The sequence below is a fragment of the Sciurus carolinensis genome, chromosome 5, assembly GCF_902686445.1.
Source record: "Sciurus carolinensis chromosome 5, mSciCar1.2, whole genome shotgun sequence".
Taxonomy (NCBI): domain Eukaryota; kingdom Metazoa; phylum Chordata; class Mammalia; order Rodentia; family Sciuridae; genus Sciurus; species Sciurus carolinensis.
Genome location: NC_062217.1, coordinates 121,409,510 through 121,437,478, shown reverse-complemented (window position 1 = coordinate 121,437,478; position 27,969 = coordinate 121,409,510). Strand labels below are relative to the sequence as shown.

Below are 27,969 nucleotides of genomic sequence, written 5' to 3'. Positions count from 1 at the left end.
TTGCTGTGGCAGTTTTTTTTATGGGGCACAGTGGTCCCAGTTTATCCACAGGGGTCATCTTCCAAGACCCCCAGTGGACATCAGAAACTTTAGATTGTAATGGTCCCTGTGTACTGTTTTTTTTTTGGATACATACATATATATCTATGATCAAGTTTGATTTATGAAGTAGGCACATTTAGATATTAACAAAAACTATAATAAAATAGAATAATTACAACAACATTTTTAAAAAAGTTATGCAAATGTGGTCTCTCAAAATATCTTATTATTATTTTAGTACTGGGGATTGAACCCAGATTTGCTTTACCATGGAGCTACATTCCTCAGTCCTTTTTTTTATTATTATTAATTTTGGGGTACTAGGGATTGAACTCAGGGGTACTCGACCACTGAGTCACAACCCCAGCCCTATTTTGTGTTTTATTTAGAGACAGGGTCTCACTGAGTTGCTTAGCACTTGCTTTTTGCCGAGGCTGACTTTGAACTCAAGATCCTCCTGCCTCAGCCTCCTGAGCTGCTGGGATTACAGGTGTGCATCACCAGGCTGGGTTCTTTTTATTTTTTATTTTGAGACAAGGCTTCCCTAAGTCACCCAGGCTGGCCTCAAGCTTGCAACCCTCCTGCCTCTGCCTGCCGAGTTGTTGGGATCGCAGGCGTGTGCTGTCGTGCCTGGCTTATTATACATAGCTGTAGTTTTGGACCAGGGTTAACCACAGAAACTGTGGAGGATGGGCGAACCCTATTGTGAGGTCTGAAGACCAGAACAAAATTTCTTCCCTTCTCTTTCCCGTCCCTCCCTGAAGCTGCCCGTTTCCCTGGGGCTGGGTGGCAGCACCCTGCCAAGGTTTGGAGGACAGGCCAGCATGGAGAAGCAAGCAATGGCCCCCCGAGCAGGTACAAATGGGCGGACTCACCACACGTCCAGGCATCCCAATGGCACCTTTGTCCCCCTAATGAAGGAGGCATGAATAATCAGTTGTGGCTGGAACCCACCAATGTGACCCACGGCTAGCTGTGCACACGTTTGGGGCACCGCCAGCCTGCATGGCCTGCATGAATGGCTGTGGCGACCTCTGGCATGATGCCCGTGGCATGTGGCTCGGCTTCCCAGGGGGACCCCTGCCACCCACACGCAGGCATGGCGTGAATGAGAGTCACCGGGATCTGGGCCCCGCCTGGGCCTCGGGTTCCCTGCTTGCTCCCAAGGTCCTTCCTCCCTTAGACTTCCGCTGTCGAGCGAGACCCATCCAGTGGCGGCCAGAGCGGGCCTCGTCTTCACCCTTAGCTTCAATGTACACAGCAAGGTGATGGGCGGCTCCCGTGTGACAGATGGGTGAATCGCTTTCCTCGGTCTGTCTGCCAACGTCGGGGAGCGGCGCCTGTGCTCCTTGCTCCTCCAATCTCTCTGCCAGTGGAGGCGACGGATGGAGTCCTGCCTCCCCACAGCCACCTCCAGCTGGGGCAGAAAAGACCGCGTGGATTCAGCCGCATCACGAGTCTCAGATGCTCCGAGGGAGCCGCTTTGCTTCCTAGCCAGGGGTTACATCTTCTTGCTCTGGAAATCTGCTTATTAAGTTTTGTTTCTCTCCCTTTTGGTAGAAAATATTTTTTTGCCATCATACGCACGCAGACATCGTAAAATCTAGGGTGGGGCCTGGAAGGAGGGAAGGTGATGGGGTGCAGAAAATAGGATCACGTTTATCTGGCCGGCTGGGCGGGAGAGAACTGTGTTCTCGTATCCCTCTGGAATGTGCAGGTGTTTGCTGGGGGGACGGTGCATTGGCTGACCCCACGGGGGCAAAATGCCCACAGGGACCCTTGGCATCCCGAGGCATATGTGGGACACACAGGAGAACAGCAGTCGGCTCTGGAATCAGGCTCTTGGTAACACTATGTCGTCCAGACCCACGGTGTTCTAACTTTGCTCAAAAATGGCAAGGTAGCGGTGCGTGTTATGAGCACTGACTGTTTCCTTGACCTTCCGTGGCATCGGTTGGTTGAATGGGGATAACAAGAGTCTGTTTCTCGTGGGTTGCTGGGAGGATCCCAGAGACAATGCTTCCGCCTGGCGCCTGGCACTTGGTTAGTGTTGATGAAGCCCAGCACGGCCGTTTGCATTTCACGATGGGGCCAGCATCAGCAATCATCAGCATCAGCAGTGACATGGGTCACTCCCAGGTCCCTTCACGTGGCAGCGTAGCCAGGGCCAGGACCCACGGATTTGAAATTTGTTCGTCCAGCTGAGACGCCAGGCCAGGGCTGGTGGTTGGCTGTGACGTCCCCATGGTCCACTCACTCTGGGGCTTTAGAATGATATTTCAGGATGTGTGTTTGGATTCATTTTTTTTTTTTTTTTCATTTCTTTTTTAAAACTAATGTTCTTTGCAGTCCCGGCCATAAAATGCTCAGGTTAGGGACCGGCGAGGAATGGCCAGAGACTGGAAACTGTACAGCAGTCCCCGCTCTGTGGATTGCCCTCTAAATGTTTTTTAAAGGTGGACTTTGTAAGAAAAATAAGAAACCAAAGTCTGCCCACGTTCCCCTCGGTCATCTGACTTTCCCCTCCTTGGATTTCACAGGACCCATTCACCGCGCTCTGCTGCTCCGCCGCGCACTCGAACTGGGAGAGTTTCCGTTTTCAGGGCTGAACATTCTCCCACATGCAATTCATTAAGAAAGCCTCTGCTGGGCATGAATTCTAGAAGCTGTTGGATTAGTCAAATGGTCTAACGGAGGAGTAGGAGGGACACACAGACCGGCGTGGGATCCAGTGGATGTGGCCTTGGCAAAGAGGGACAGGGCAGACAGGTGCTGCCCCAGCTCCCACTCCACGCCCCACCTCAGCTCTCTGGTTGGCTACAGCATCTTGTCTGAGCTGTGCCCCACCCAAGGGCCCATGGTATCCATTCCCAGGACTTATCTCATCCATCCCGGCCTGACTCCACAGCCATGTTCTAGAAGACTCTAAGGGTGGTTCTCAAATGTTAAGCATGGACCACAGGGAGCAGTGGTATGGAATGGGATGTGATAATGTGGGCCTCAACCAGGCTACCACTGATGTGTGGCTAGTTGGACAATGTATTTTACCTCTCTGAGTCTCAGTTTCCTCATCTCTTAATTGGGCATGAAAATACCCATTGCGCTGAGTTGTTGAACAAGTCAAGTCTGAAGAGCGATTAGCAGAGTGGACACCTATTAAGGCTTCAGTAGGAGGTGGCCATTGGTATTATTTCTACTCTTGTCTCAAAGTTCCCATGATTCCTGGGCACAGCCTCTCTAGAATTCAGAAAGAATGACGAGGGGAAAACCAAGTTTTTGAGTTCACTCTTTTACCAGAGGCATGGAGGGAGGAGGGGACCCGTGGTTTGAATGTTAGCTGGTGTGCAGGAGGGTCCTGTGCACCAGGCGATAGATCCTCTGTAGACACAAGTTCCAGCCTCGGAAGGGTCTGCTGCCGTGATTCACCTGCCCGATGCCCCAGGAGGGACACCCAGAGCCCCAGCTGCAGCTGCAGCTCCAGATGCTCCAAGGTGGAGGGACTGGCAGTGGCCTTCACCCAGGCTGCAGATAAGGGACTCCAGAGAGACCTCTCACTCAGAGACACCCAGAGGAGAACCAGCGGCCCGGTCCAGCCAGCCCTCAGACTGAGAAAGAGCAGGCAGAGGGCTGGCTGTGTGGCTCAGTGGTGGGGCACAAGGTCCTGTGAACCACCCCCAGCACCGCAAAGTCAATAAACAGATAAAAATAAAGGATGAAATTTACTTACTGGGAGCCCGGGTCTTCCAGTGGGGCCCTGAAATAAAGGAGCGAAGAATGAAGTCAATGCGGGCCGGGCTGCTGGAGTAGCTGACCACAGCCCTGTGGCAGCCAGCAGCGCCACCAGGGCTGTCCCCTGGGTTCCAAGCTTTCCTCTTACTTCCAGTAAATGACCAGGCCTCCCTTCAGTCCTCACATTCATTCATTCAAAAAACCAGGCGACCAGGGTCTCTGGGATGCCAGGCCCAGGGGTGGGAACAGGGGACAAGGAGACAAGACTGTCCCTCCTCAGGACCCAGGACCATTAGGACCGTGGGTCCCACGAGCAAGTCCGGCTCTCTGAGCCCTTCTGCCTTGCTCAGGGTGATCCTCTGTTCACCACTCATGGGTGCTGGCCTTGGCCCAGGAAAGGGTGGGGATGGGCATCAGGGATTGGTCTTCCCTGTCCCACCGTGCAGGGGGGCTCCTGTCACCCACTGGGAAGCTCCCGTAGGACCTGTCGATGGCTCCTCTGAGTCAATGGCTTGTGATCATGGAGGCACAGGGGGACCATCCCCAGAGGATCCTGAGGGAAGCAGTGGTTGTTCCTTTAATGGCCCTGACCAGAGTCACGCCACCCATTCCATGGCGGATCAGTGCTGGGTGGGAGGCGGAAGCGGGAGGCTGGGCCTTGGCACATGGGGCTCCGAGGCTCCAGCAGCCTGTGTTCACGGACCACAGCTCTGTCTTTCTGGAAGCCACTATTCACAACCTCAGCATTCTGCCTGGCACAGTGTGGGCACAGGAAGACTCTGCAAAATGGATTGGAAATCCCACGGACAGGAGGACAGCCAGCGAAACTCATCATCAACTACAGTAGGTATCGTCATAGCAACGTGCATGGGAAGCAGTTCAAGAGCAGTTGAGTCCCAAGACAGTCTGTCTTTTTCCCATGGGGTGCCACCTTCCAGATGGATCTGATCCAAGAGGGTGGCTGAGAAGCTGTCCTGCTGGCTGCCTCCTGAGCACCAGGCAGCACCTTGCCAGGAGGGGAGACACTCCCGGGGATCATCAGGAACTGACCCCTGGCCCTGATTTTGCTGGGGTCTGGGATGCAGGACGGATGGGTAAGGAACAGCCCACCTGAGCTCAACTCTTGGCTCTGCCACTTACTAGTTGAGTGACCTTAAGCAAGCAGTCTGGTTTCTTTGTATCTTTGTTTCCTTGAAAATGGGAGAATGCTCATGCCCTATCTTTTAGGATTAAATGAGATATTGGGTGTAAAGCGCTGAGCTGGGCCTGGCAGGGAGCACTGGGGTTGGAGGAAAGGGAACGAATGGGGGAGGGGCATGGAGCTGGGCTGGATTCCCCTGGGTACAGCGTCTCCCCTTCCAGACACGCTGCTCTTCCCATCGACCTCAGGCAGGCAGGAGTGGGTCCTGGGTGTCCCTGGGAGAGACAAGTCCATCCCCTGAGGAACTGCTGGGGCAAACTCAGGCAGCACCAGGGGTGAGTTGTCCCCTTCTGTCCCCTGTCCTCAGCAATGGTGCAGTGACTCTCGATAGCCAGGAGAACGTTGGGTAATGGGGGCGGGACTCATCTCCATCTCCCTGCTCTGCCTGATTTTGCCCCCGCATCAGGGGAGGGGCATTCCTGCTTCTCTCACGCATGTGCCCGCAGAGGACAACGGAGCTCCTAGTCATTGTGAATGAATGAACCTGGCAGCCCAGGCTCCAGTTGTCTCAGACTCCAACAAAGAGGGCAGAGGTCCAGAGACTCTCTCCTCACACCCGTCAGCAAGGAGCCCATGCCTTTAACTTCCAACCAGCCTGTTCCCTAACACAACCCAGTGGGACAGGAGGTGGGGTGGTGACCTTCTCCTGCCCCAGGGAAGAATCAGCCTGGGGGGTTTCCAGCCTCCCGCAGGGGGTCTATCCAGGAACAGAAGGGATGCTTGACTCACGGCCCCTTGTATGTAAAACCTGGTCATCCAGGTCGTGTGACCCTCGTGAGAACACACAGGAGGGTCTTATCTCAGGCCCAGGACCAAGAAAAGCTGTGCTTCCCCAACCACAGGTACACTGTGGTCTGAGTCTGCTCCCAACTCTGCTTTGCTCTTTCTCTGACCACCAGGGAGCTCAAGGCCAAGTTTTCCTGCCTTTGCTCTCCATTTGCTTGACCAGCTTATAAATCCCCTCCTCAGAATGAGGTAGGGTAGAAATTAACAAAATAATAAATGAGTAAAAGTTCACAGGATAACAATCTCCTCCTTCAAATTAAAGACCTTTTGGGGACTCATCTAAGAAAGCCCTGTTTCTAGGACAAAATGAATTAACATATTCTAAGTGGAAGAAAATATATACACATATGTAACATTCATATACATATGTATCCCCCACAACAGCCGGAAACCATCACTATTCCCATTTTATAGATGAGGCAACTGAGGCACAGAGAGGTTAAATAACTTGCCACGTCATAGTTAGGAGTGGCAGGGACAAGATTGAAGCATGTGTGGTTGGACTCCAGAGTCCGTCTCCTAATCACTGGGTCACACAGCCTGCACGAAAACCCAAGAGCACTTCACACGTAATAAGTGAGAGCTTGAGTTTTGGCAAGGGTCATGCTCAGACTTGCCTGGCAGCTGACATTCAGTATTTCCCTATATTCCTCCCTACTTCCCTTGGGCATCTGATTCAGGCTTGCAGTTCCCAGTATTAAGAACATCTTCTGATCTAACTCGGGGATGGCAGACGGGTGTCAGCTGGAGCACCCACTCTGATGGATTGGGAATAACTGATGGAATTGATTAGCCATGCCTGCCTGGGCAGGAGGGTGGGGCAGTGATGGAACTTCAGTGGTTCCTGCTGCAGCATCAACCCATCTGCCATGGTTATGCGTAGACCTGGCGTCCACCGGAAGCTGGATCTTCCCTTTGGAGGACAGAGCCAGCCCCCGAGATACACCCAGAGGGCAGCAGACAGGCATCCGGTTAGCCCTCGCCTCTGACCACTAGCGTCCTTCTTCTGCAGGAAGTGGAGAGAACAGGGTTGAGGAGGTGTTCCTGCCTTGGCCTGCTTTCTGCTCCTTCCTCCTTCTGCCTTGTGGTTGCAGCCAGCAAAGGTTCAGGGTGCCTTTTCTGGGCAGGAGCTACCTGGCCCTTCCCCTCACTCCCTGGCTGGCGGGCAGGTGGGCAGAGACTCGTATCCCTTCTCCTCACTTGATCCTTCACCACAGACCCCAGAGTGGCAGCACCCACTCTAGCTGGGATCAACTTCCGGGTGACGCAGGCACGAACTCTCAGAATGCTAGATCGCTATTGAGAAAAAGCTCCTCCAGCCGGGCGGGGACTCAGCTGATGTCCCCGGGGTGTCCCAGCATGTTGGTCCTGGAGGAAGCTCCAGCAGGGAGTGGGGTGGGGGGTGGGCAATGAGGACTTTTCGGCTTTATCAATAAGATGACGGGGGACAGGGAGCCCAACCCTCCAGCTGCAGCAGTTTATTTTGGAAGACAGATGATAGGAATTTCAATCTGACGTTCCCAACATGCCATGATAAATTGCCCCTCTTCCTTTCAAGGAATGACTAGATTTTCCTCTCTTGGTGTGATCTGCCAGACAGGGAGCCTACCAGACAGGATCCCCAGCCTGGGTCTGAGGGCGTTCCAGGGCACAGATGGAATATTATATCAATCATGGTCTCATTAAAAGTCAGGCAGGCTGCTCTCCCGGGTAAACAACTGTGGAAGTGATTTCTGCAAGCGAGGGGCGGTGACCTTGAGGAAGGTCTGATGCGAGGGCTGGGGCCCTTCAGCTCAGTCCTCAGTCCTCCCCCAGTGCCCGCTGGGTCTTTTGTTGGGATATCAAATGCTGTCCCTCAAAAACACATGCTCCTGTTCCCTGGATCCATTACCTCGGGGAGACGGGGAGACGGTCTCCTTGGGCTCTTCTTGGGTTCTTTGGAAATGACCCAGATCCCCCGCTGCCCACCCTGGGAGTGGAGCCCAGGAAGAAGAGTGACCTGGTGGCTCTAACCTACGTGTCGTCTCCCGAGCTGACCGCCCAATGCTGCTCTCGTTCAGTCGGCCACCAGCTCCGCCTGCCCCAAGTGACTTGGTCAGAATGGAGCTGCCTACCCAGGGGCGTGGACATCCAGTGTCCCAGAGCCACTCCCCGACCTGCTTTGTTCAAGGAGCAGAGTGAGCAGGTGATCGCCTTCTTTCTAGTACCTGCCGCTCTTTTGACTCCTGTTGCTTCTTTGAAGGACAAAGGAGCTGGTCTAACACGGGTCGAGCTAGACTTTCAGCATGAAGTTAGGGCCTGGTTTGCCCCTGGAGCAGCCACTGTCTTGCCCTACGTGGGCACAGAGGTGTGTGCAGAGCAAAACAGTGGCCTCTGTCCCCGGGTGAACCTTCTGGAAGGCCTTGCAGAAGCTGTCTGCCTGGGAGCCCCCTGGTAGACAGCTGCCTGTGCCCCACCCGGGACCCTGTTACCGGTAGATGACACAGCCTTTCAGACGCCTGAGAGCTGGCTGCCGTGTGAGTACTTACAGGAGGTCCTGAAAGAGAGAGAGAAAGTGCTGGTCAGTGCCACAGCTGACAGGAGGGGACACGGGAGGCAGCATCCAGGAATTCTTCAGGAAGTTTGTGTTTTCCTGACGCGCTTTTACCAATATAATCCTCTCCCTCTTAATTTCATCTCCATGTTTTCATTACTGGATGAGAAACGCGGAGGTCTGGGGCCCAGGCTCAGTTCCGCTGGACTCCGGGTGGTGGTCCCCAGGCCTCAGTTTCCCTCCCCACAAAATGGGCTCCCTGGGACCTGCTTGGGCTCACCATCCAGGTGGCTTTCCACATCGTGGGACAGTGGGCACCAAGGCGCCTGAGAAAGGTCAACATAACAACCAGAAGAGATCAGGGTTGGCAGTGCGCTCCGGGGTCCCCGCTGGTGGAAAACCAGCAGAGAGGGGCGGGGCGGGGCTGCTCTTAGTCCTTCTCACTCGGTCACGTCTGATGTCTATCGGGCCTGCCCTGATTTCTGTGAGGCGCTGAGTCAGGCGTCTTGACCCCTCCTGGGTCTGCCGCCCGCTGCTTTCCCAGCGCCCACCTCTGGGCCTCCAGCCAGCTCTCCACACACGCCTCTCTTCCCTTCCTCCTGGGGTCCCCTCTCCCTCCGCCGCCCAGTCCCATCTCATTACTGGCAAGAATGACCAGTTCAAGTGTTTCGAGGAGGGAGTGAAGGAGTGGGGGCCCCGGAGCAAGGAAGGCAGAGGACTGAGGCCTTAGGATAGGCGGCCTTGGGGCAAGCGAGCCACAGAGCGCCAGGGCCCTGGTTTCCAGCTAGGCCTGTGCCTCTGCCCAGCCCCTAGTGACCTGGCCACTTCGACTCAGCTGCTGCTCCTGTGCTGCTTTTATGCTCAGCCAATAAAGGCTCCCTGTGTTTCCCCTTGCTCCTCAGATTCCCGAGGCCAGTTTCCTTCTCTCCTCTGTCTGCCCGGTTCTCAGCCCTGGTCCCATCCAGAGGAAGCGGCCCATCTCACGCTGGCCTTTGTCAAGTCCTCATGTGAAGGGCGGACAAAATGTTTTGAATTAAAAACAAAACAGAAAAAATGTCAAGAGGTGTAGTGACCGACCAGGAAGGCCCAGACACGCAGCAGCAGCAGCGTGGGACGGAGAGGGGAGAGGGAGCATCTGGGACCTATTAGGCTGAGGGGCAGGGGAATGTCACCCAGAATCTGAAAAAACACCCCCTGGGTGCAGTCTGCCAAAGGGGCTGGCCCAGCTGGAGAGTCCACCCTGCCTCCCGCTGGGGGATGTGTCCTCGGCATGAGAAGCAGGCTGGTGACAAAGTTCAGCCTGTGGCAATTTCTGGATGGTTCAGCCACATGGAGGGCAGATGTTCTGCACCCGCCAGGCCTGGCGTGACCTGGGCTCCCAGCGCAGCAAGTTCTGGGGAAGTTCCCAGTGACCCGGGCCAGGGCCCCGCCTGTGGTGAGTGTCTCCACTGCACAGGGAGCTAATCCAGGATGGGCGCTTGGCCTGGTCCCTTGAGAGCACCCCGAGGGATAGCAGTTGTTCTGGAGACTTCTAGGGTTTCTCTATCACCACCATCAGCACTGCATGTACTTCTAAGGTCTTTACTAGGTGCCAGGTACAGTTCTGAGTGTTTTCCATTATGAAGCAAATTCTATTGTCCCCAGATTGCAGATCAAGAAACTGGGGCAAGGAAAAATTGAGCGACTCCCCTGTGGCCAAGCAGTTAGTACCTGGAAGAGCTAGTTCCTCAACCCACGGCCACAGTGCCTTTCTCCATGCCTGTCACTCAGAACACAACCCATCCCACCCCCAATCGCCTGCGGACCCACTTCTCCCTGGGACACCCGTCAAGTCCCCGCTCTGCTCCTCCCTCCAGACCCCACCCTTTCATCTCGTTTGGCTCCTTTGTCTTACGCAAGGGAATTTGACTTTGCCAAACTCTTCCAGGGTGCCACTGTCCCCATCTGTCTCTTCAAGAGAGAGAAAAGTCCCTATGTCTGACACTGTGTGGTTGGAAGGGAAAGAGACCCAAGGGGTGGGGGGGCGTTAAAAAGAAGGATTTCTCCATCACTGAGATTTCCCCTGACCAGGATGAGATCATCTCCCTTCCATGTATCCTTCTGGAAGGTCATTAGGCCCTTGGGAAATCCAGCTACTGTCTTGGCCCTGCCAACTCTCATCAACCAGGTCCACAGAGGGGACCCCTGAATTTCAGAGCTGATCCTTCATCTGGGGCCGTCTGCAACACTCCTGGCAGCTCTACGGTGGCCGGGGAGCCCATGGCCTTGCAAAATCAAGCAGTGCCTCCTTCTCACTAGTTGGTCTCCCAGATAGGCCGTGCGGCCAGGCTCAGTCACATGGCTGTTTGGTGTGTTTCCAAAGGACAGAGTCATCCCAAGGTACCGCCAAGGCTCTATTATACAGATTAGGAAAGGGAATCCAGGGGGTTAGCGACCACTGACGGGGATGGTGACCCGGGTCCCCATCCAGGGGTCTTCCTAACAAAGCACATGGTGTCCCAAGGCCAGCGGAGGGGATCCTGCCGAGCCGCCGCCCACAGCACCACATTCTGAGGGAAAGAGGACACTGTGTCTATGCCACTGTGCACATGATGCTGAACACAGGAGCCTTTCCTTGTAGCCAGGAGGATTATGGAGATGGTCCCAGCTCCCCAGGGTGGGTCAAGTGACCTGCAGCAGGATTCTTGGGGAAGGTCCACAGCGGTCAACCACTATGGGGACTTCTAACTAAGACCTTCCTTCCCAGGTCTGTCCCCTGCCTCTTCAGCTTCCTGCTGATCTCCCCCAGGGCTTGACCCACCTCCTCCAGCAGGGCAGCCTTTTCCCCCGACACGGACAGGCAGGAAGGGACCCTGTGAAGCAAGTTTTAGCCACTTTTTGGTCTCCATTCACTCATTCATCCACCTCTGGTAGGAAAGCCTACCGTGTGTCCCTCATTGTGCTGGGCTACGGTTTCATAACTGAACGAGGCAGTCATTGCCCCTTGAGGAGGGAAACTTCCCGGGGCTGCCTAACCACTGAGCTACGTCTTCAGCCCATTTTTATTTTTTATTTAGACACAGGGTCTCACTGAATTGCTTAGGGCCTTGCTCAGTTGCTGAGGCTGGCTTTGAACTCACGATCCTCCTACCTCAGCCTCCTAAGCCACCAGGCCTGGTTTATCACCTGCCAGGCTCAAAGCTAAACTCTGGTAATACAGAGACAAGGAACTCATTTCCTCCTGCTGAGATGTCAAGTTTTCTATGCGAGAAAGCAGGAGAATTTCCAACAGAAGAGAATTGAAATGACTGAGAATTTGGGGAGAAAGACTTGCTGGAAGAGAAGTCGTTCGTTGGTTCATTCATTCACCCAACCAGCTGCGTCTGCTGCGTGCCTGCTGTGTGGCAGGATGCTAAGTGGCACAACTATGACGTTAGCCCTTGCAACCATCTGCTGAGGTGGGCGCAGTTGTTCCCACTTCACAGGTGAGACCAGAGCCTTGAGGTGAAGCGACCCACCAGAGGCGGTTACCAGAGGCGGCACCTGTTTTTCAAAATCTTAATATTTTTCAGGCCTAGTTCCCAGTGGTAGGGCCTGGATTTGAGCCTGGTGTCTCCCGGCTCCAGCCTGTGTCCTCCAGGCTGGAGGTCGAAAGGTCCCCAAGGAGGAAGGCACGGCCTGCTCATCCCTGCCGTCTCGGATCCAGTTCTGGTCCTGGGCAGCGGGTGAAGGAGGCACGGGTGCTGCAGGTTCCGTGTCACTTGAGCTGTGTCCTGACCCTGGCTGACCGCAGTGATCCCAGCAGCTGGGGTCCGAGCCCTGACCCGTGCCTGCTGGCTGGCGCCTGCTGCCAGGCCTCCCCCAGCTGACCACCTGCCACTTGGCTCTGCCACGTGCCTGCCCACCCATCTCTGCCAGGACAGATGCTCTGCATCTCTGGCTTCCTTTGGACCTTGGGTAACTGATGGTACTGGTCACGCTCTGCCTGCCAGGGAGGGGTTCTCAAACGAGGGCAGTGTTGCCCCAGGGGACAGCTGACAATGTCTGGAGACATTTTCAATGGTCCCAATGGGGAAGCTGTCCCTGGTCTCCAGCAGGTAGAGGCCAGGGCTGCTGCTAAACAGACGATGTGCGGAGCCCCCGACAACAAAGACGCATCTGGCACCAAATGTCACTAGCGCCAGGATGAGAAGCCCCTGCCCTGGACTGCTGGGACTCTGCCACGTGGTCCTTCAGGCTCACGTCCACCATGCCCCTGTCGAGACCTCAGGCCTGACTCACCTGTGCTCTGCCACCTTTTGGGATCCTATTCTTTGATAGATTTGCCTGTTCAGCCTCCACCCAAGACCTTGCCAGATGAATGGGGATTCCCACACTGAGCATTTACTCTGTGCCCAACACCGTGCCAAGTACTGTGCGTGCCTGGTTTCACTCAGCCTGCCCAGCAGTCCAGTGGTAGCCACGAAGATCGTCATTCCCACTCTGCAGATGGGAAAGGATGAGGCTCACAGTGCTTAAGGTGTGTGCTGGGGGTGGCAGAGGTCGCAGACACCGTAGCTGGTATTCAAAGCTGGGTCCAATGCCACCACAGCGCAAGCACAGCTTGGCGTGGTGAAGTGCAGCCTCTCAGGACGCGGCCCCCAGAGGCCTGAAGGAATCCGAGAAACAGGCTGCCTCAAAGAGCAGCCGAGAGCCAGGCAGGGTGGCACGTGCCTGTCATCCCAGTGGCTCGGGAGGCTGAGGCAGGAGGATCGCGAGTTCAAAGCCAGCCTCTGCAACTCAGTGAGGCCCTAAGCAACTCAGAAAGATCCTGTCTCTAAATAAAATAGAAAACAGGGCTGGGGATGTGGCTCAGTGGTTAAGCACCCCTGGGTTCAATCCCGGGTCCAAAAAAAAAGAGCAACCAAGAAGAAAAACCTTAAGTCTTCAAGAACCGCCTAGAGAAATCTGTCTGTGGTGGGCGTGGTGGTTGATCAGGGAACCCAGCGCACTCTGTCGCAGTGTCTGGTCTTTGAGGCTGACATCAAAGGCCAACTGAGCCCTCTCTTATCCCCTCCAGCCAAGACCCCGGCTCTCCAGGGAGGGCTGACCTTCTGGAGCTGATGCTCCTGGAGTGCATCTGACAGCCCTGCTTGGTGACTGACCAAGAACCCCCTCCCAGGGTCGCTTACCCTGACCAGCCCCCTTGTGTGGGGAGGAGATGGAGGCTCAGAAAAGGATGCCGGGAGTTTCTGGTGGTAAGAGATCCTGAGCCTAGTCTAGCGCTCTTCCCAGAACAGCCTGCCATTGGCAGAGCTTGGGGAAAAATCATAACCATTCGGGACCAGCACAGACAGTCCTGGGAGGGCTAATGGAGTGCATCTCGCCCTAACTTGGTGACTTTTCATTAGCAGCTAAAAAATGGCTACGGTGGAAGTTGGTCAAATCTACAAAGCAGCCTCCCTGCCCCAAGAGCCCAATGTTCAATATTTGTTGGGATCTGTGCTGTGACCATGTCTCTTAGCCTAAGACATCCCCTGGCTCTGGTGAATAGAAAATGATAAGTCCCTGGAGGTGTGGACAGCAGTTTACATCACACACAGACACATACACACTTTCCATTTCTGCACTCTTGGCAGACATTGCTAATCAATCACAGCTACTCTTCCTCAGTGAGTTTAGACAAAGCTTCACAATTCTTTCCAACATGACCACTGTCAGTCAGCAGGGACTGGCAGGTCAGATGGAACCTAGAGCTAGAACCATCTTTGGGAAAGACACAGGGGAGGCTGCAGGTGGAGCACAAAGGCCCCTTCCTGACGTATGAGGCAGAACGGGCTTCTGCCTTGGTGGGCAGCAGAGATGGAGGTGGATAGGCTGGACTGGACTCTTCAGAGGCCCTTCATACCAGGTGTAGGGATGGTAACAAATTGTAGGCCTCCCCTCCCTGCCCCCGCTCAGCAGTTATGATTGGCAGAGAGACTGGAGGTCCTGATCCGTGGTTTCATTCTCCCAGTTTGTCACCTGCAGTCAACCACAATCCGTACATTTGAAATCTCATGCCATTCTTTCTGCCTTGAGTGATGACATCCTGTGCTGTCGCGCTCTGCTCTGCCTGGGGTGGGAATCCTCCCTTTGTGCAGCGTATCCATACTCTATATGCTACCTGCCCGTTAGTCCCTGAGTAGCCTCTGTGTCGTCAGATCGACTGCCTGGTATCACAGTGATTGTGCTCAAGTAACCGGTAACCGCGGTCCCAAATTGTTACAGTATATGGTTACAATTGTCTCCTTTTATTATTAGTTATCATAGTTGATTTCTTTGTTTAAAATTATTTTTTAGTTGTAGGTGGACACAATACCTTTATTTTATTTTTAGGCGGTGCTGAGGTGGAACCCAGGGCCTCACGCAGGCTAGGCGAGCGCTCTACCCCTGAGCCCCAGCCCCTCGTGGTCGATTTCTTACTGTGCCTGAGTTTACACCTTAACCTTATCATAGGCGTGTGTATGGGGTTCGGCACTCTCTGGGGTCCCAGGCATTCACGGGGGTCTTGGCATGTGTCCCCCAGAGGTGAGGAGGAGGGGCTGCTCTGTGGCGGCAGCTGTCCTGGATGCTGGAATGTTAGGTGCTGCCCGTCCTGGGGGGCTTCCTGTGTGGCTCAGGATTTACCCCCACCCGAGTCCCCTGACACTCTATCCTTAGGCTTAGGCTCTGGCCACTTCTCCCTTGAAGTTAGGGCTCACCTCCTGTTTCCAGAAGACCCTCCAGACTGAGGCCAGCTATCTGAAGAGTCACTGCAACCCCACGCCGCCTACCCGGGTTCAGGCTTCCTGACCGTGACCTCCGGAGTGACGCCGGCCCCGCCCCCCTGACTTGTGACGGTCTCCACTCCTCCGTGAGCTGCGGCCTGTCCTGGAACCTCCCAAGGCTCCTGTTTCACTGTCTCTCAATTGAGCCAGGAAACAACCCTGGAGTAGCCCCGCCTCGTGACAGACTTGAGGGCGGAGAGGGACAGTGCCACCAGAACCTCTCAGAGAATTCCTGGTGGACTCCGGTCTCCTCCTCAGCCTCCGGCTCTCCAGCAGCGCTTGCCTGTGGACCTGGGCCCAGTGGCCAGCAGCTGGATTGTGGGGACACGTGGGCTTAGCAGGGCCCCCGACTGCCTGCCCCTGCCCTGGAGCCCTGAGGGCAGTGTGTCACTCGGGTCCCTGCGGGAGGACCAGTCTCTGTGACACCACACCTCAGGCCCAGGAACACTCCCTGACGCCTGATCTTGCCACTGCATCCGATTTTGCAGGGCAGGGTCCTGCTCGGAGAGGATCAGCCTCCACCCCAGGCCTCTGCTGCAGGAGCGGAGAGGAGGGCGGAGGGAGGTCGCGACCTGGTCAGATCAAGGCCGAAAGCCACCCTCTGAGGCCAAGAGGCTGCAAACTTCTTAGGTCTTGTTTTCACAACCAGGCCTGTGTCTCCCAAGGACGGGCTTTTAATTTTTAAAGTCTCACTGGTTGACAACCCATCTCTGCTGGCTTCATCTGAGACCTGAGCCTCATCGTCACACACACTGGCATCTGCCGCGCACACCAGCGTCGCCTCGGTTACTCGGCACAGCAGTGCTGTGAAGTAGCGCCATTGCCCCTCCCCTGGCAGGCAGAGACACAGGGGCAGGGAGGTCAAGTCCCCAGCCCACGGTCCTGCAGCCCAGCCGGGACCCAGACATGCCTTAGGCCCTGAGGGAATGCATTACCTCACTGCCTGACTGAAGGCTCGGTGCTTTATTGCCCCGTTTAGTAGATGGTGCTGTTGCAGCTCAGAGAAGTTAAGTATTTTTCCTAAGATCACACAGCTAGTAAGTGGTAGAATGAGCGATTGGAATCCGCTATATCCTTAAGCTTGTCCTCCTGACCCGTATAGTTATTGCTTCAGCTGTGAAAGCAAATTAAGAGTCGCCAAGACTGAGGCAGTGGTGGGAGATGTTTAGACGGCTGAGGAGGAAAATCTGTAAGACGTCCTTTCAAGTCCCTTTGAGGACCATGTGGCCTCATCCCTGGGCCAAATTCAGATCACTCTCATTTCTCTCCTAAAACTGCCTCCTGGAGCCTCCACAGAGGCCTGACTGCTAACCCCATCCAGACGTGGCCCATCCCAGGCAGAATGACAACCAGCTGAGCACACGCAGCCTCCAGGTTTCACGGTCTCTCCCTTTACTTAGGAGGAATGGAAACAGGCTCCCGTCCAGAGATGTACAAGGGCATGGGCTGTGGAGCCACGGAGCCGCAGGTTAGAATCTTGACAATGCTGCTTACGAGCTGTGTGACTTTGGGCAAATTGCTGAGCCTCTCTGAGTCACACTGTTCATCTCTGCGAAATGAGGGTAATCATAGTATCGACCTTGCTGGATTTGGAGGAGCAAACGAGAGACTACGAGTAAACTGTTTGGCACCCTTCCTGGCGTAGAGGAAGTGTGTGACAATGACAGCTACGACAGTCGCTGTGGTTAGGAAGTTGGAAATAATGAGCTGCGATCCCAGGGGCATGGGTCACCTTTCTCCATGGCCTGCCCAGAAGAACGGCTGACACTTAGGGAGCTCTTCCTGCGAGTTCTCGCTGGTTGTTTTTTTTTTTTTTTTTTTGGTACAGGGGACTGAACCCAGGGACATTTAACCACTGAGCCACACCCCCAGCCCTTTTTTGTATTTTGTTTAGAGACAGGGTCTCACTGAGTTGCTTAGGGTCTCGCTAAGTTGCTGAGGCTGGCTTTGAACTCTCCATCCTCCTGCCTCAGCCTCCCGAGCCGCTGGGATTACAGGGATGCGCCACGGCGCCCGGCTCCTCATGGGTTCTTAACGTTCTATGGATGTCACCCTATTCAGCTCCCTGCTTTTTGGGATGGGCACCATTGTTACCCTCATTTTATGTGTGAGGAAACTGAGGTGCAGAGGGTCTTCACCTCCTGCCTGGGGTCTCCAGCTGGTGAGGGGCAGGCTGATCCAAGGTCCAGGCTGCTAACCACTCAGCTGCACTGCCTCTCCGAGGGGCCCCGAAACCCTGGAAACTGAGCAGGGCAAACAGGCAGGGCTCAGGATGCACGGAGATAAGCAGAGCAGGATGCCCGGGGCCGGGTGGGCCTTTGAATAAAACAGCCCAGGTCAGCGTCACCAGCTTTGGACTGGGGGACAAGCTGCGTCTTTCTTCCGCGGGCCCCCACACTTCCTCGCTGGGGTCGGCCTCCGAAGCCCGGGACGAGGAAGTCTGGGGTAGGTCTTGCTGGGGAGATTACAGGCCATTCTGCAGGCTCAGGCCAAGGGCAGGCATTGTTCTCAGGCTGGGCGTTTCCTGGCGTGACCTCTGGCACGGGGCTGAGGGGCCAGCGGCACGGATGGGGGCCGCAGGTCCGGGCAAGGGGACAGGCTCTTGGTCAAGTCCCTCCTGGTGTGGGCACAGGGGAAACTGCGGGCCAGGGCTCGCCCGCTGGGTGGTGCTGGCTCTGACCCCTCGCTTCTGTTTTGACAAGGATCTGCAGTCTCAGGGTCTCTGAACTTGAACTTGAACTTGTCACTCTTGACTGAATCTCCCAGCAGCAGTGACATCCTCCCACACGACCTGGAAACATCTTCCCAGGGAGAGTGACTTCCCACCCCCCCAGGCCCTCGCCCCTGGGTCCCTCCCAGAAAGTCAGCCGTTGTACAAGTTGCCGTCCCTCTTCCACAACCAAAAGGCACGGGGCTCCAGAAAAGGTCATGGCATGCACACCCAGCCCCACGCCACCTCCTCCAGGCAGTGGGCTTTCATTTACTGCAACCCCATGATACCAAGATATTCAGTTTATTATTGTCCTTGTCTGGGTGGATACCAATTCCATGTTTTTCTTCTTGTCTTTTCTGTTAGTCTAGAAGATTTATGATGGCACAGTTATTAATTCTTTCAGTCATTTCTCCAAGAGGAGTTGAGGGACACTAGTGGCTTCACGCTCTGGTGGCTGTGAAGAGCACAGTAATGAAGGAAGCGGACCAGGTGTCATGCAATAGGGAGTGGTGGAGACTGTGGCAAAGTACCAAGCACGTGCGTGTGTGTCCAAGATGGACTAACCACCCCTCACCTGCAAGTAAATACTGCCAGTTTGGGGAGACAGATCTACTATTGCCCAATCTTGAAACTACTCAAGAAAAAAATCTTAAATATTTGATATTTCATGCAAAAATCTCCTATTTCTAAATGTTGATACAATTTAATACTATAAGCCAAATGAAACCAGTGAGGGAATTGCATTTAGTCCTGCTAATTCACAACATACTGTCCATCTTGGGATCTTCCCCCTGCACTGTTGAATTCTGCAACCCAGAACTTTTTTTTTTTTTGGTACCAGGGATTGAACCCAGGGGTGCTTAACCACTGAGCACACCCCCAGCCCTTTTTAAAATATTTTATTTAAAGATAGGGTCTCACTGAGTTGCTCAGGACCTTGCTGAGTTGCTGAGGCTGGCTTTGAACTCACGATCCTCCTGCCTCAGCCTCCCAAGCGACTGGGATTACAGGCGTGCACCACGGCACCCGGCTAACCCAGAACTTCTGGACCAGAGCATGTGTGCAGTAAATCCTCACTGGACACTTGGGTAGAATCACAGGAGGGAGGACCCACAGCTGCCACCTGGGTTGGTAGCTGTGGAGGAGAAGCGCCTTGACAGCGTGCAGGCTGCACTTGTGTCTGACAGCTGGCTTTACTCACAGGGGAACTGCTGGCTCTGCCTCCCTCTCTGCACTTGTCTGGGCCTCCCTACTTCTGCTGGGCCAGGCTTCAGGGTGTCAGGTGACTCAGAAGCCTGTTTCTTTCTTCCTTTTGTTGGGAGTGGGTACCAGGAATTGAACCCACTCAACCACTGAGCCACATTCCCAACTCTTTTTATTTTTTATTTAGAGACAGGGTCTCATTGAGTTGCTTAGGGCCTTGCTAAATTACTGGCCTTGAACTTGCGATCCTCCTGCCTCAGCCTCCTGAGCTACTGGGAATACAGGCATGTGCCACCACGTCTGGTCATAAGGCTGTTTCTCCCAGGCCTGGAGGAAAAGCACAGCTGTGTGGACCAGTGATCAGGAATAGTTAATAATTTGTGAGACTCTGAATTACCCCTGGGTACTTATTTTTCTTAAATCTTATATTTACAATTGTGTACAATTAAAAAAAATGTATAATGTGACTGATAATAAAGAAATGCTGGTATTTGGTTTTATTAAAGTGTCTTAACTTCTAATCCCACAACTGAGTGAAACATCATTTCTGTCTTTGTCTCCCTTCGCCTCATCTCCAGCAGCCGTGGTATTGTCCGTGGTTAGGTGTGCCCCCCTATGGTGGGTCAGGGAGGCGTGACGATGACATGGCAGCGGCAGGTCGGGGGACAGAACTAAAACACCATCCGTGCGTTATGGAAATGTCACCATGAAACCCATTGATTTGTAGAACTACTATGGGTTAATATTTATAATTTAAAAAGAATTACCAAAGCAAACACACAGAGACATAAGACACACACACACACAGCCTCAGGGCAGCAGCCTGACACCCCGTGGGTGCCTTCTGCCACACCACCTGCCTGACTGGCACCGACAAGCCCTCTGAACGTCACAGGTGACCCCGATCACAGCTACTCTGTGTTTAACATCTGCTCTGGGCCAGCAGGAGACTGGGCCCTTCTATCCACTATTTCTAATCTTTCAACCCAGCTTACCTGCAAGGGTTCTAGCTTACAGAAGAAAACCCCAGGCCCCATAGTTCAACAGATTGCTCAAGGTCAAGTGACCAAGGCGTGACGGAGCTGGGGTTCCCGTTCGGGCCCGTGAGGCTACAGAGGCCATGCCCATCCTGCCAGCCCACCCTGGAAAACTCAGGCCTCTCCCTCCCTGTACACAGGACAAGGCCACACAGTACCCATAATACTCCAGAAAACGGATGAAAGCCCAGATGTCAGAGGCCTGCATTTCAGGCTGGATCCGTCTGGGATGGCAAAAGTCTGGGAATCCTGCCATGACTCCTCTGTCCAGAGCCCGTGCAGACATAACTAGTCGACTGCAGTGCTGATTCTTGTCCTTCTGGCAGCCACAACCAATCGGTCAGAGCTGGCTCTCAGCACAACTAGAAGGGAAAGCTCTTTCCTGATCGAGGATGTAGAAGCTCTAGACAGAGTCTGGTGCAAGTAGAGGTGGTAGAAAGCACTGTCTTGGGAACTGAAAAGGACTTAAGCCTGGGAGAGGAGGCGGAACAGAAGGAACCAGAAGGATGAAGGTCTGCTTTGTGTCCCCAGGCACCAGACCGGAGAGGTGGGGGTTGGGCCTGGATCGCACAGCTGGCTGCCTGGCCTCCTAGGCTGGGTGTGTGGAGTGCCGTGTGACCGAGGAGCAGAGGAACTGCTGGGTGTCCCTCGGAGCTGATGAGAGTGAAAACTCTTTGGCTCTTACTGTCTTTGCTTTTTCCTTTTTTTATAATTGGTTTGTTTTTCTGACATTCATTTATTGTCAAAACAGGTCTTTAAACTGGGCTTGGTGGCACACGCCAGTAATCCCAGCAGTTCGGGGGGTCCGAGGCAGGAGGATCGCGAGTTCAAAGCCAGCCTCAGCAAAAGCAAGGTGCTAAGCAACTCAGTGAGACACTGTCTCTAAATAAAATACAAAATAGGGCTGGGGATGTGGCTCAGTGGTCCTGAGTTCAATCCCCAGTGCCAAAACCAACCAACCAAACAAAAAACAACAAACCCCAGCTCTTTAAGAACATTAAAGAACATTTATGAAAGACAAGCATCTTCCCTGATCCCCGCCCCACCCCCCGCGCCCCACTGTTGCCATTTTCCCGGGTCCTCTCCCAACCCCACTCACGGGCACCTCATCAACCTGTTCCTGGAGCAGAAATCAGCATGCAAGTAACCTGGTCCTTCGCTTCTTCCACCTAACAGGGCAAGACAGACCCATGTCCGCGGTTATGCGGCCCTCGAGTTCCACTTCTGAAATGGCTGCCTGGGGAGCAGTTTGCCTGTTCTTGGTGACTGCCCGCCACGTGTCCAGGCTTTTGCATTCTGCGATGAGCATCTCCGTAGGCCTAGCACTTTTCTTCTGACGCACTGTTTCTTAGGCTAGGACAGCGGAGCTGGTGCAGGAACACAGACCTAGCAGGACTGTCCCTAGGTAGGAGCGTGGGCGTGCACTTGGTTTTGACCTCCCACGTGAAGACTCTGGACTCTTCTTCCCTGGGCGCCGACGCCACCATCCTAGGAGGGCTCCTGTGTTCCTCTGAACCCACAAGGACTCTGAGGCTGGGAGGCCAAGAAACTTCTCCAGGTCACTGAGCAGAGAAGTGTGGTAGGACCTGGCAGTTGGCCATTCAGGTCCTGGTCCAAAGCCCTTTCCTACCCAGAAGCCCTGGGTGTGAGGAGGGGAGGTGGGGGGGATGGCCAGGGCACCGGAAACAGGGACAGAGGCATCACCAGGAGGCCCAAGCCTCTCTGGTGGCTTCCCCTCCTCCTGGAATGTCCCTCCCAACAGGAGGTCCGCCTGATTTTTTAATTAAAAGAAGATGCTGTGGGGGGAGGGGCATGGGGGCCGGCTGTGTTATCAGGCGCCGGTTCCCATGAAGGAGCTCCCCGCAGCACCTCGCCCTCCTCCTGGGCTACACAGGCCGCTCCACACCGGCAGCTGTCCCCCCACCCCCCAGGCCAGCCCTCTGGAGGGGAGGGCGGTGGGCGTGAGCTCTCAGCAGAGGGAAAGACTGGGTGGTCTCGGCTCCGGTTCCTTTGCCTGAGGCCCTGGGAAAACACAATAAACAGGCCCGCAGCCCCGGCCTCAGCGGGGCCTGGGCCTGAGGATGGCCATGCTGAGGACTGGCAGAGGCTGCCTCAGGCCCACTCCTGTCCCCCGCCAGGCCTCGGTGTCTCCTAGAACAGGGAGGGTGTGACTGAGGCCCTATTTGGCAATTCCTCTGTCCTTGCCCCAGCCCATGCTTCCAGCCTGGAGCTCCATGGAGCTAGAGCCTGAGCCCACACCCGGGGTCAGAGGCCTTCCGGGGGCCACAGCAGCCCAGCCTCTCCTGGCAGCCCGAGAGCACCCAAGGGATAATCATTCCCTACGAGCAACAGCAAGTACAAAGGTCCTGAGGTAGGAATTCGCTTGCAGGTCTGGGAAACAGAAAAAAAGGCCTGTAGCTGCTAGCCATTCAAATTAAGTTGCAGTCATTAAATTAAATCCACTAAAATAAAAATGAAAATTCGATTCAGGCCCTCGTCTCATTAACCATCTCTCAAGTGTTCAATAGTCACATGTGGCTAGAGGCAACGGTATCACCAACTCGGGTGTCCTTTAGAAGATTTTTTTTTTTGCAGTGCTGGGGGTAGAACCCAGGATGTCACTCACATTGCGCACGCAGGTACTCTCGCCCTGAGCCACGCCAGCCAGGCCTAAAATATTTTTAACATTTTAAAAAGCTCTATTAAGCAGCTGTGCCCTGGAGTTTGGGGGAAAACACAAGATCAACATGAGCTGAGGCAGGAGAGGCAGGAGGGCCAGCCTTCCAAGGTCAGAGCAGGGAGCCCAGCGCTGGGCATCCGCTGGGGTGTCTGTACTTTGGCACACTCGCTGTGGCTTGCGCGTGCAGCGGGCGCGGGGACACTCTCTCTAATTCTCCTCCTTCCCTGAGCCTAAGAATCTTAGAAGTCAGAGCCCAGCGCAACAGAGGGGTCTGCTGAGCCCCGTGGTCTCATTTTTCCAAACCTACAAGTTCTGAAGGGCAGAAAGGAAAGCCACAGACACTTGCGGGGCGGCGGCATCCCCGGCTGCCCTCAGTGAAGGCAGAACGGGAGCGTGGGTCTCGGGATCACCGGCCCATGTCCTGGCACCCGCAGTGACGCGGCGCTGACGGCACCCTCCAGGGGATGAACGACCGTCCCCGACACTGAGAGGCGACCTGCGGACCTTCCTGGGCATCACCCCCTTCAGGGCGTGGCTGGAGACAGCCACCTTGTCCCAGGCTCCCCTTGGAGGTACAGCTGTCAAGCCCTACTCAGGATTCTGAGGGGCCATCGCAGTTCAGAGCCCCTGGTCGGCGAGGCCATGAGGTGGCCCTGTCAGAGTGGAGCCTCTCCCTCTGCTTCCTGCCCTCGCTCCTCAGCTGGCAGCTCCCTCCATTTCAAAGCCAGTCTCCCGGGGAACCCACCTGCCTGGGCCCCTCAACGCCACAGGGAGCAGCCCTGTCCCTGTGTTGGTCAGAGCACGTCAAGGAGTCCAGGAAGAGCGGTCGCCAAGGTGACAGCGCTAAACAACGCTGACCGGACTGGCAGGGACCTGTAAGAGGGCGGCTTCCTCCAAATGGGGAGGCGGCCGGAAAGACCCCAGAGAGCCCCCGCACCGGACCTGCCCTGTGTGGAAGGAAATGCGCCCGTGGGTGTCGCTCCGTGCCCGGTCCCTCTCCAGGCCTCTCCAGTGAGAGGTGTGGTGGCCCCACCCCCCGCAGACACAGCCGAGCCTCCAGGGAGCCCGCATCCTGTGGCCTCCAGTGCCGCCCCTGGGATTTGAACCCAGATTGTTCCGACTCCAGCTTCTGCTCCTGAGGCCCAGGGCCATTGGTGCCACTCGGTGCCACTCGGTGCCACACGGTGCCACACAGCCCGAACTCCCTGCCAGCTCAGGAGCCTCAGGAGTTAGCACTTGGGTTCATCTTAAGGAAGGTGGACATTTGAATCTCGCCTGCCTTCTCTGTGGTCAGAGACCAAAGTGACCCACCCCTCCCTCTGGTTCACCTCCCCCAGTGGGGATCTTACGACTCAGCCACAGCTACCAGCTGCTGCGCGTCACTGTCACGGTCTCTACTTTCCCAGCCTCTACCAGTACTGCTGCGATGTGCTAACGGCCCCTAATGGGGACAGTGGCTAAGAAATCATTAGATGGAACAGACCCATGACCTCTGACCTCACCCAGGGGCGCGACCCCAGGCAGCTCACACTAGACAAGGAGGACTGGCAGCAGGCCAGGACCACGGTGACTTCAGCGTTTGGGAAAAACACCCATAAAGGAGCCACCGGAGGATCTTAGCCGCCATCTGCCCTGGGGACAGGGGGAAGTATCCTGGAGAGATGGCAGGAAACACCGTCTTTGTCCCCAGCCCTGAACGCATCAGAAGACCACAGTTGACTTCTGAAGAACAGGACCCATATGCTTCCAGGGCCAGACGGTCCTGCAGAATTGGGGACAGTGGGAGGGCTGGGGCCAAGATCAAAAGGAGATGGAAAAACTGAGAAACCATGTTCTCTTTTATAATAAAAACAAATAAGAATAAATGCTGCCATTGTGAAGAAAGAAAACCACAGCTCTTCCCAAAGACAAGCAGGAGGGCTGCCAAGCTAGGTCCTGATGGTGGGCCTCCATGCTGGGCCTCCACACTGGGCCTCCATGCTGGGCCTCCATGCTGAGAAATGACAAGGGTGGCATTGCTGCCTGAGGCCCCCTGAAGACCAAACCGGATGACCAGAGCATCTCAGAAGAACTGGGAAAGGAATTCGAGGGGCGGGAAGCCCCCTCTGCCTCTGAGGCAAGAAAAGACTCTGATGTGACCAGAAACCTGGGGGCCAGCTTCCATCAGTGAGGGTCGGGAACATGCTCTCTGTACGTGCCCTGATGTGAGAAACTTTGAGAAGTCTAAGACATCGAGAAGTGTTTTTAATATTTCTCTTTGGGTTCCATAAAACGTGCTGAGATGGTTGTGGTCCAACTGAGCTGGAGGGGAACAGGGAGACGGAATGGGGTAGGGCACCCCGGGAGTCCGCGTCCAGGAGGACCTGCCAGACAGGACGCAGGAACCATCATGGGCTGCAGGTAACAGCTGTGGCAGCAGAAATGGCCCCCAGGAGAGGGTGAACTGTCGGATGGGACATGAGGGCGGGTGGTGTGGCCATGACCCTCATTTGTCCCCGCTGCCCCTCTGGGGGCCGGCCATTCCTCTGTGGGGATGCTTCATTTGGTCTCACAAGGGAAGGACGTTCCTTCCTGGTCCAGGGAGGCATCCTTGTCCCTTTGCCTCCAGAGAGGCACGGCTGGTATCGGGGCGGGGAGGACAGGTGAGTTGGAGGGCAGCTGAGGGACAGGGACTGGCCGGGCCAGGCTGTCGCCCTCTCACTCTGAGGAGCTCCTGTCTGCTGCGGGCATGCTTCCCGACAGCCGCAGAGCTTTTTGCTGAGCCAGCCAGGCTTGGGCTCAGCTCCCGGCCACTCTCCAGCCTGGACCCAGGTGAGTCTCCTGCACTTCACTGAGCCCCGGTGCCGCCCTGTTGATAAAACGGAGCTCATGGGAAGGTCCCGGGGGTGAGCCGTGCGTGTGCGTGCGAGGTCCTGCCCTTCCCAGAGAGTAGAGGGCAGCTTCAGCCCTTGCTGCTAAGCCACCTGTGGGTTTGGGGACGTCTTGCTACCTTCGTCAGCACTTCAGCCAAACCCCCTTGAGACCCTTGTGCAACCATCTGCTCCTTCTGCTTGGAAACTCTCTCCCAGAGCCCCTGCGTCCAGCTGGCCCCGTGCTTTCCCCAGCTCGGTGACCTCGAGGACTTCAACCAAGGACCCGAGGCTCCATCTGGCCAGGCAGCCCGGCTGTAGGAGCCCGGACAGCTGGACAGGGGAGGAGGGTGGGGCTGGAGCCGAGGGCAGGGCCCTGCAGGGGCACTGGGTCTCGGAAGGTCCTCACACTCCCTGGAAGCAGAGTCCCACCCTCAGCAGAGAGGGGGACCCTCCCCTGGGGGCCAGTCCCACTCCTGCTGAGGAACTGACATTGAGAACCTATTGACCTTTCTTTCAGGTTTCTTGGGTACTTTTGAGGGGCCTGCCATGATCCTCAGTCACACATGGAGAGGAGAAAGGGAGGGGACCTTGCCGTTTAATGGAGACCCCTCTCCCTGCCGCCCAGGGCTGCTGGTCCCTCACCCAGCCTGACCTCCTGCGCTGAGATGCTGCAGAGCCGGAGGCCTAGGCGCAGAACCCGTTATTTACTGGGAGGCTTAGGGCCAGGATGAGGCCCAGAGGCCCAGAGCTCAGCCACATTCTCTGGGGTCCTGGCTTTTCTCACCTGGGTTGTGAGCAGGGAGGGAGGGAGCAGAGGGGACAGAGAGAGGAAGGATGGAGGAAGGGGAGCTCAAGTGTTTGTAGGAGTGATCTCATTTAACAGATCACCGTTAGCGACTTTGTGCGCAGGCGTGAGCAGGGTGGGAATGTGTTTTGGGGACAGGACGGTCCGGTGCCCCAGCTTCGCCCGTTAGGGATGACCTTCAACATAGACACATTATTTCTCCTCTGTAAAATGGGGCTGAGAGTTCCTGCCTCTTAGGGCTCTGAAGGAGCCGCCGTCAGACCTCAGCAAGGCTCCTGGCCTGGGAAGCGCTCAACAGGGTGCAGCTGAAAGGGAGGAAGAAGCTTCCAGAGACAGTGAGACTCTGAGAAGACAGCAGGGGGTTAAGAGAGTCCGAGCTGGAGAATCCCTCTGCTGGCCTCCTCCGGGATTTGGTCAGCTTCGGTTTTCCAGCAGCACCTGGGGGTGAGCTCCTAGGGAGGACCTGGGGACTCCCACCAGGAATCCCGAGGCAGACAGAGGAGTCCAACCTAAGCTGCAGGGCTGCTCCTACTGCCTCCACCCCACAAGCCTGCACCAAGCGCTGCACAGGGGGGGCTCCTCCCAGGGAAACATCTGTCTCCTGTGGGAATTTGTTCCCTCCTGGGACTCCCTGCTGAGGAGGAAAAAAGGCACCCTGTGTCTTTAAGCAGGCGCCTGTTGGGAGGGACTAAGGTTAAGATGATTAGCGGGTGCTAACAAATTTAGGATGTGGAAGAAGTCTTTTCTTGGCTGTCCATCAAAGGAAGGATTGAATGTCCCTGGACTTGGAGAGAGCAGGAGGCAAGAGAGGGCTGGGGGAGGGAGCAGGAGGGTGCTCTGTGCTTCCCAGCTGAGCTCGCTCCTGGGCAGGCCTTGCTGAGCACCGGGGGGTATGTGGGAGCCCGCTGGCCGTGCTGGGCTGGCTGTCTGTCTGTCCCAGCGCTGGCCTCCCCATCAGCCTGTCTGTCGCCGCCCCTCCCCCACGGCCCCAACCCCCAGCTCAGGTTCTGTCCAAGCAGCTGGGCTGAAAAGTGATCCAGGAGGAAGAAGGCCCTTCCTGTTGATTAGGAATCAGGACGCTCTCCCCCAAACCCCTCCCCGTTCTACCAGACCCCTCCTCATCCAGACTCCCTGTCCTAGGGCCACCTCCAGCCCCTTGTCACCCCAAACTGGCTGTTCTTCATCTAGGATCCTCCTTGTTCAAGGGAGACCTGCGTCTCCCAGAGAGCTCACAGACCACTCCTGCATGAAAGGTTATTTCCGGCTCAGGCTGGAAGGAGGGAGGGACGGGAATCATGTCCAGGAACGGTTCATTCAGAACTGCCTGGGCACCGGCTCTGTGCCAGGCTCAGCACCAGGCCCTGGGAAAACAGATAGCAAGGCGCCGTCCCTGTCCCCACCCCAGCCCCTTGGAGAGCCCTGTCTGGTGGGGGAAGAGATGAGGACGGGCACGCTCAGATGGAAACAGATTGCAGGGGCTTCTAAACCTAATGGGCCAAAGGGCGACCTGGACGCTGAGCTCAATGCAGACGTGCAGGCCAAGCCTCGGAGGGTGAGATGAGTGTGACGTCGGCGCAGGTCCCACCCGGGGCCTGTGTGTCTGCATTAGAGCAAGTGATTC

The 27,969-nt window shown here is 55.6% G+C and overlaps 1 protein-coding gene across 1 annotated transcript in view; it reads right to left on the bottom strand.

The window, feature by feature from the left end:
- The window catches only part of Col13a1 (collagen type XIII alpha 1 chain), a 140,494-nt gene that overhangs the window by 73,572 nt on the left and 38,953 nt on the right, over positions 1-27,969 (bottom strand). The window contains exons 3-5 of the mRNA XM_047553785.1: positions 8,230-8,294; positions 3,770-3,796; positions 918-953 (exon numbers count right to left, since the gene is read on the bottom strand). Coding sequence (XP_047409741.1) covers positions 918-953; positions 3,770-3,796; positions 8,230-8,294 — 128 coding nt within the window. The remainder of the gene's footprint in view (positions 1-917; positions 954-3,769; positions 3,797-8,229; positions 8,295-27,969) is intronic.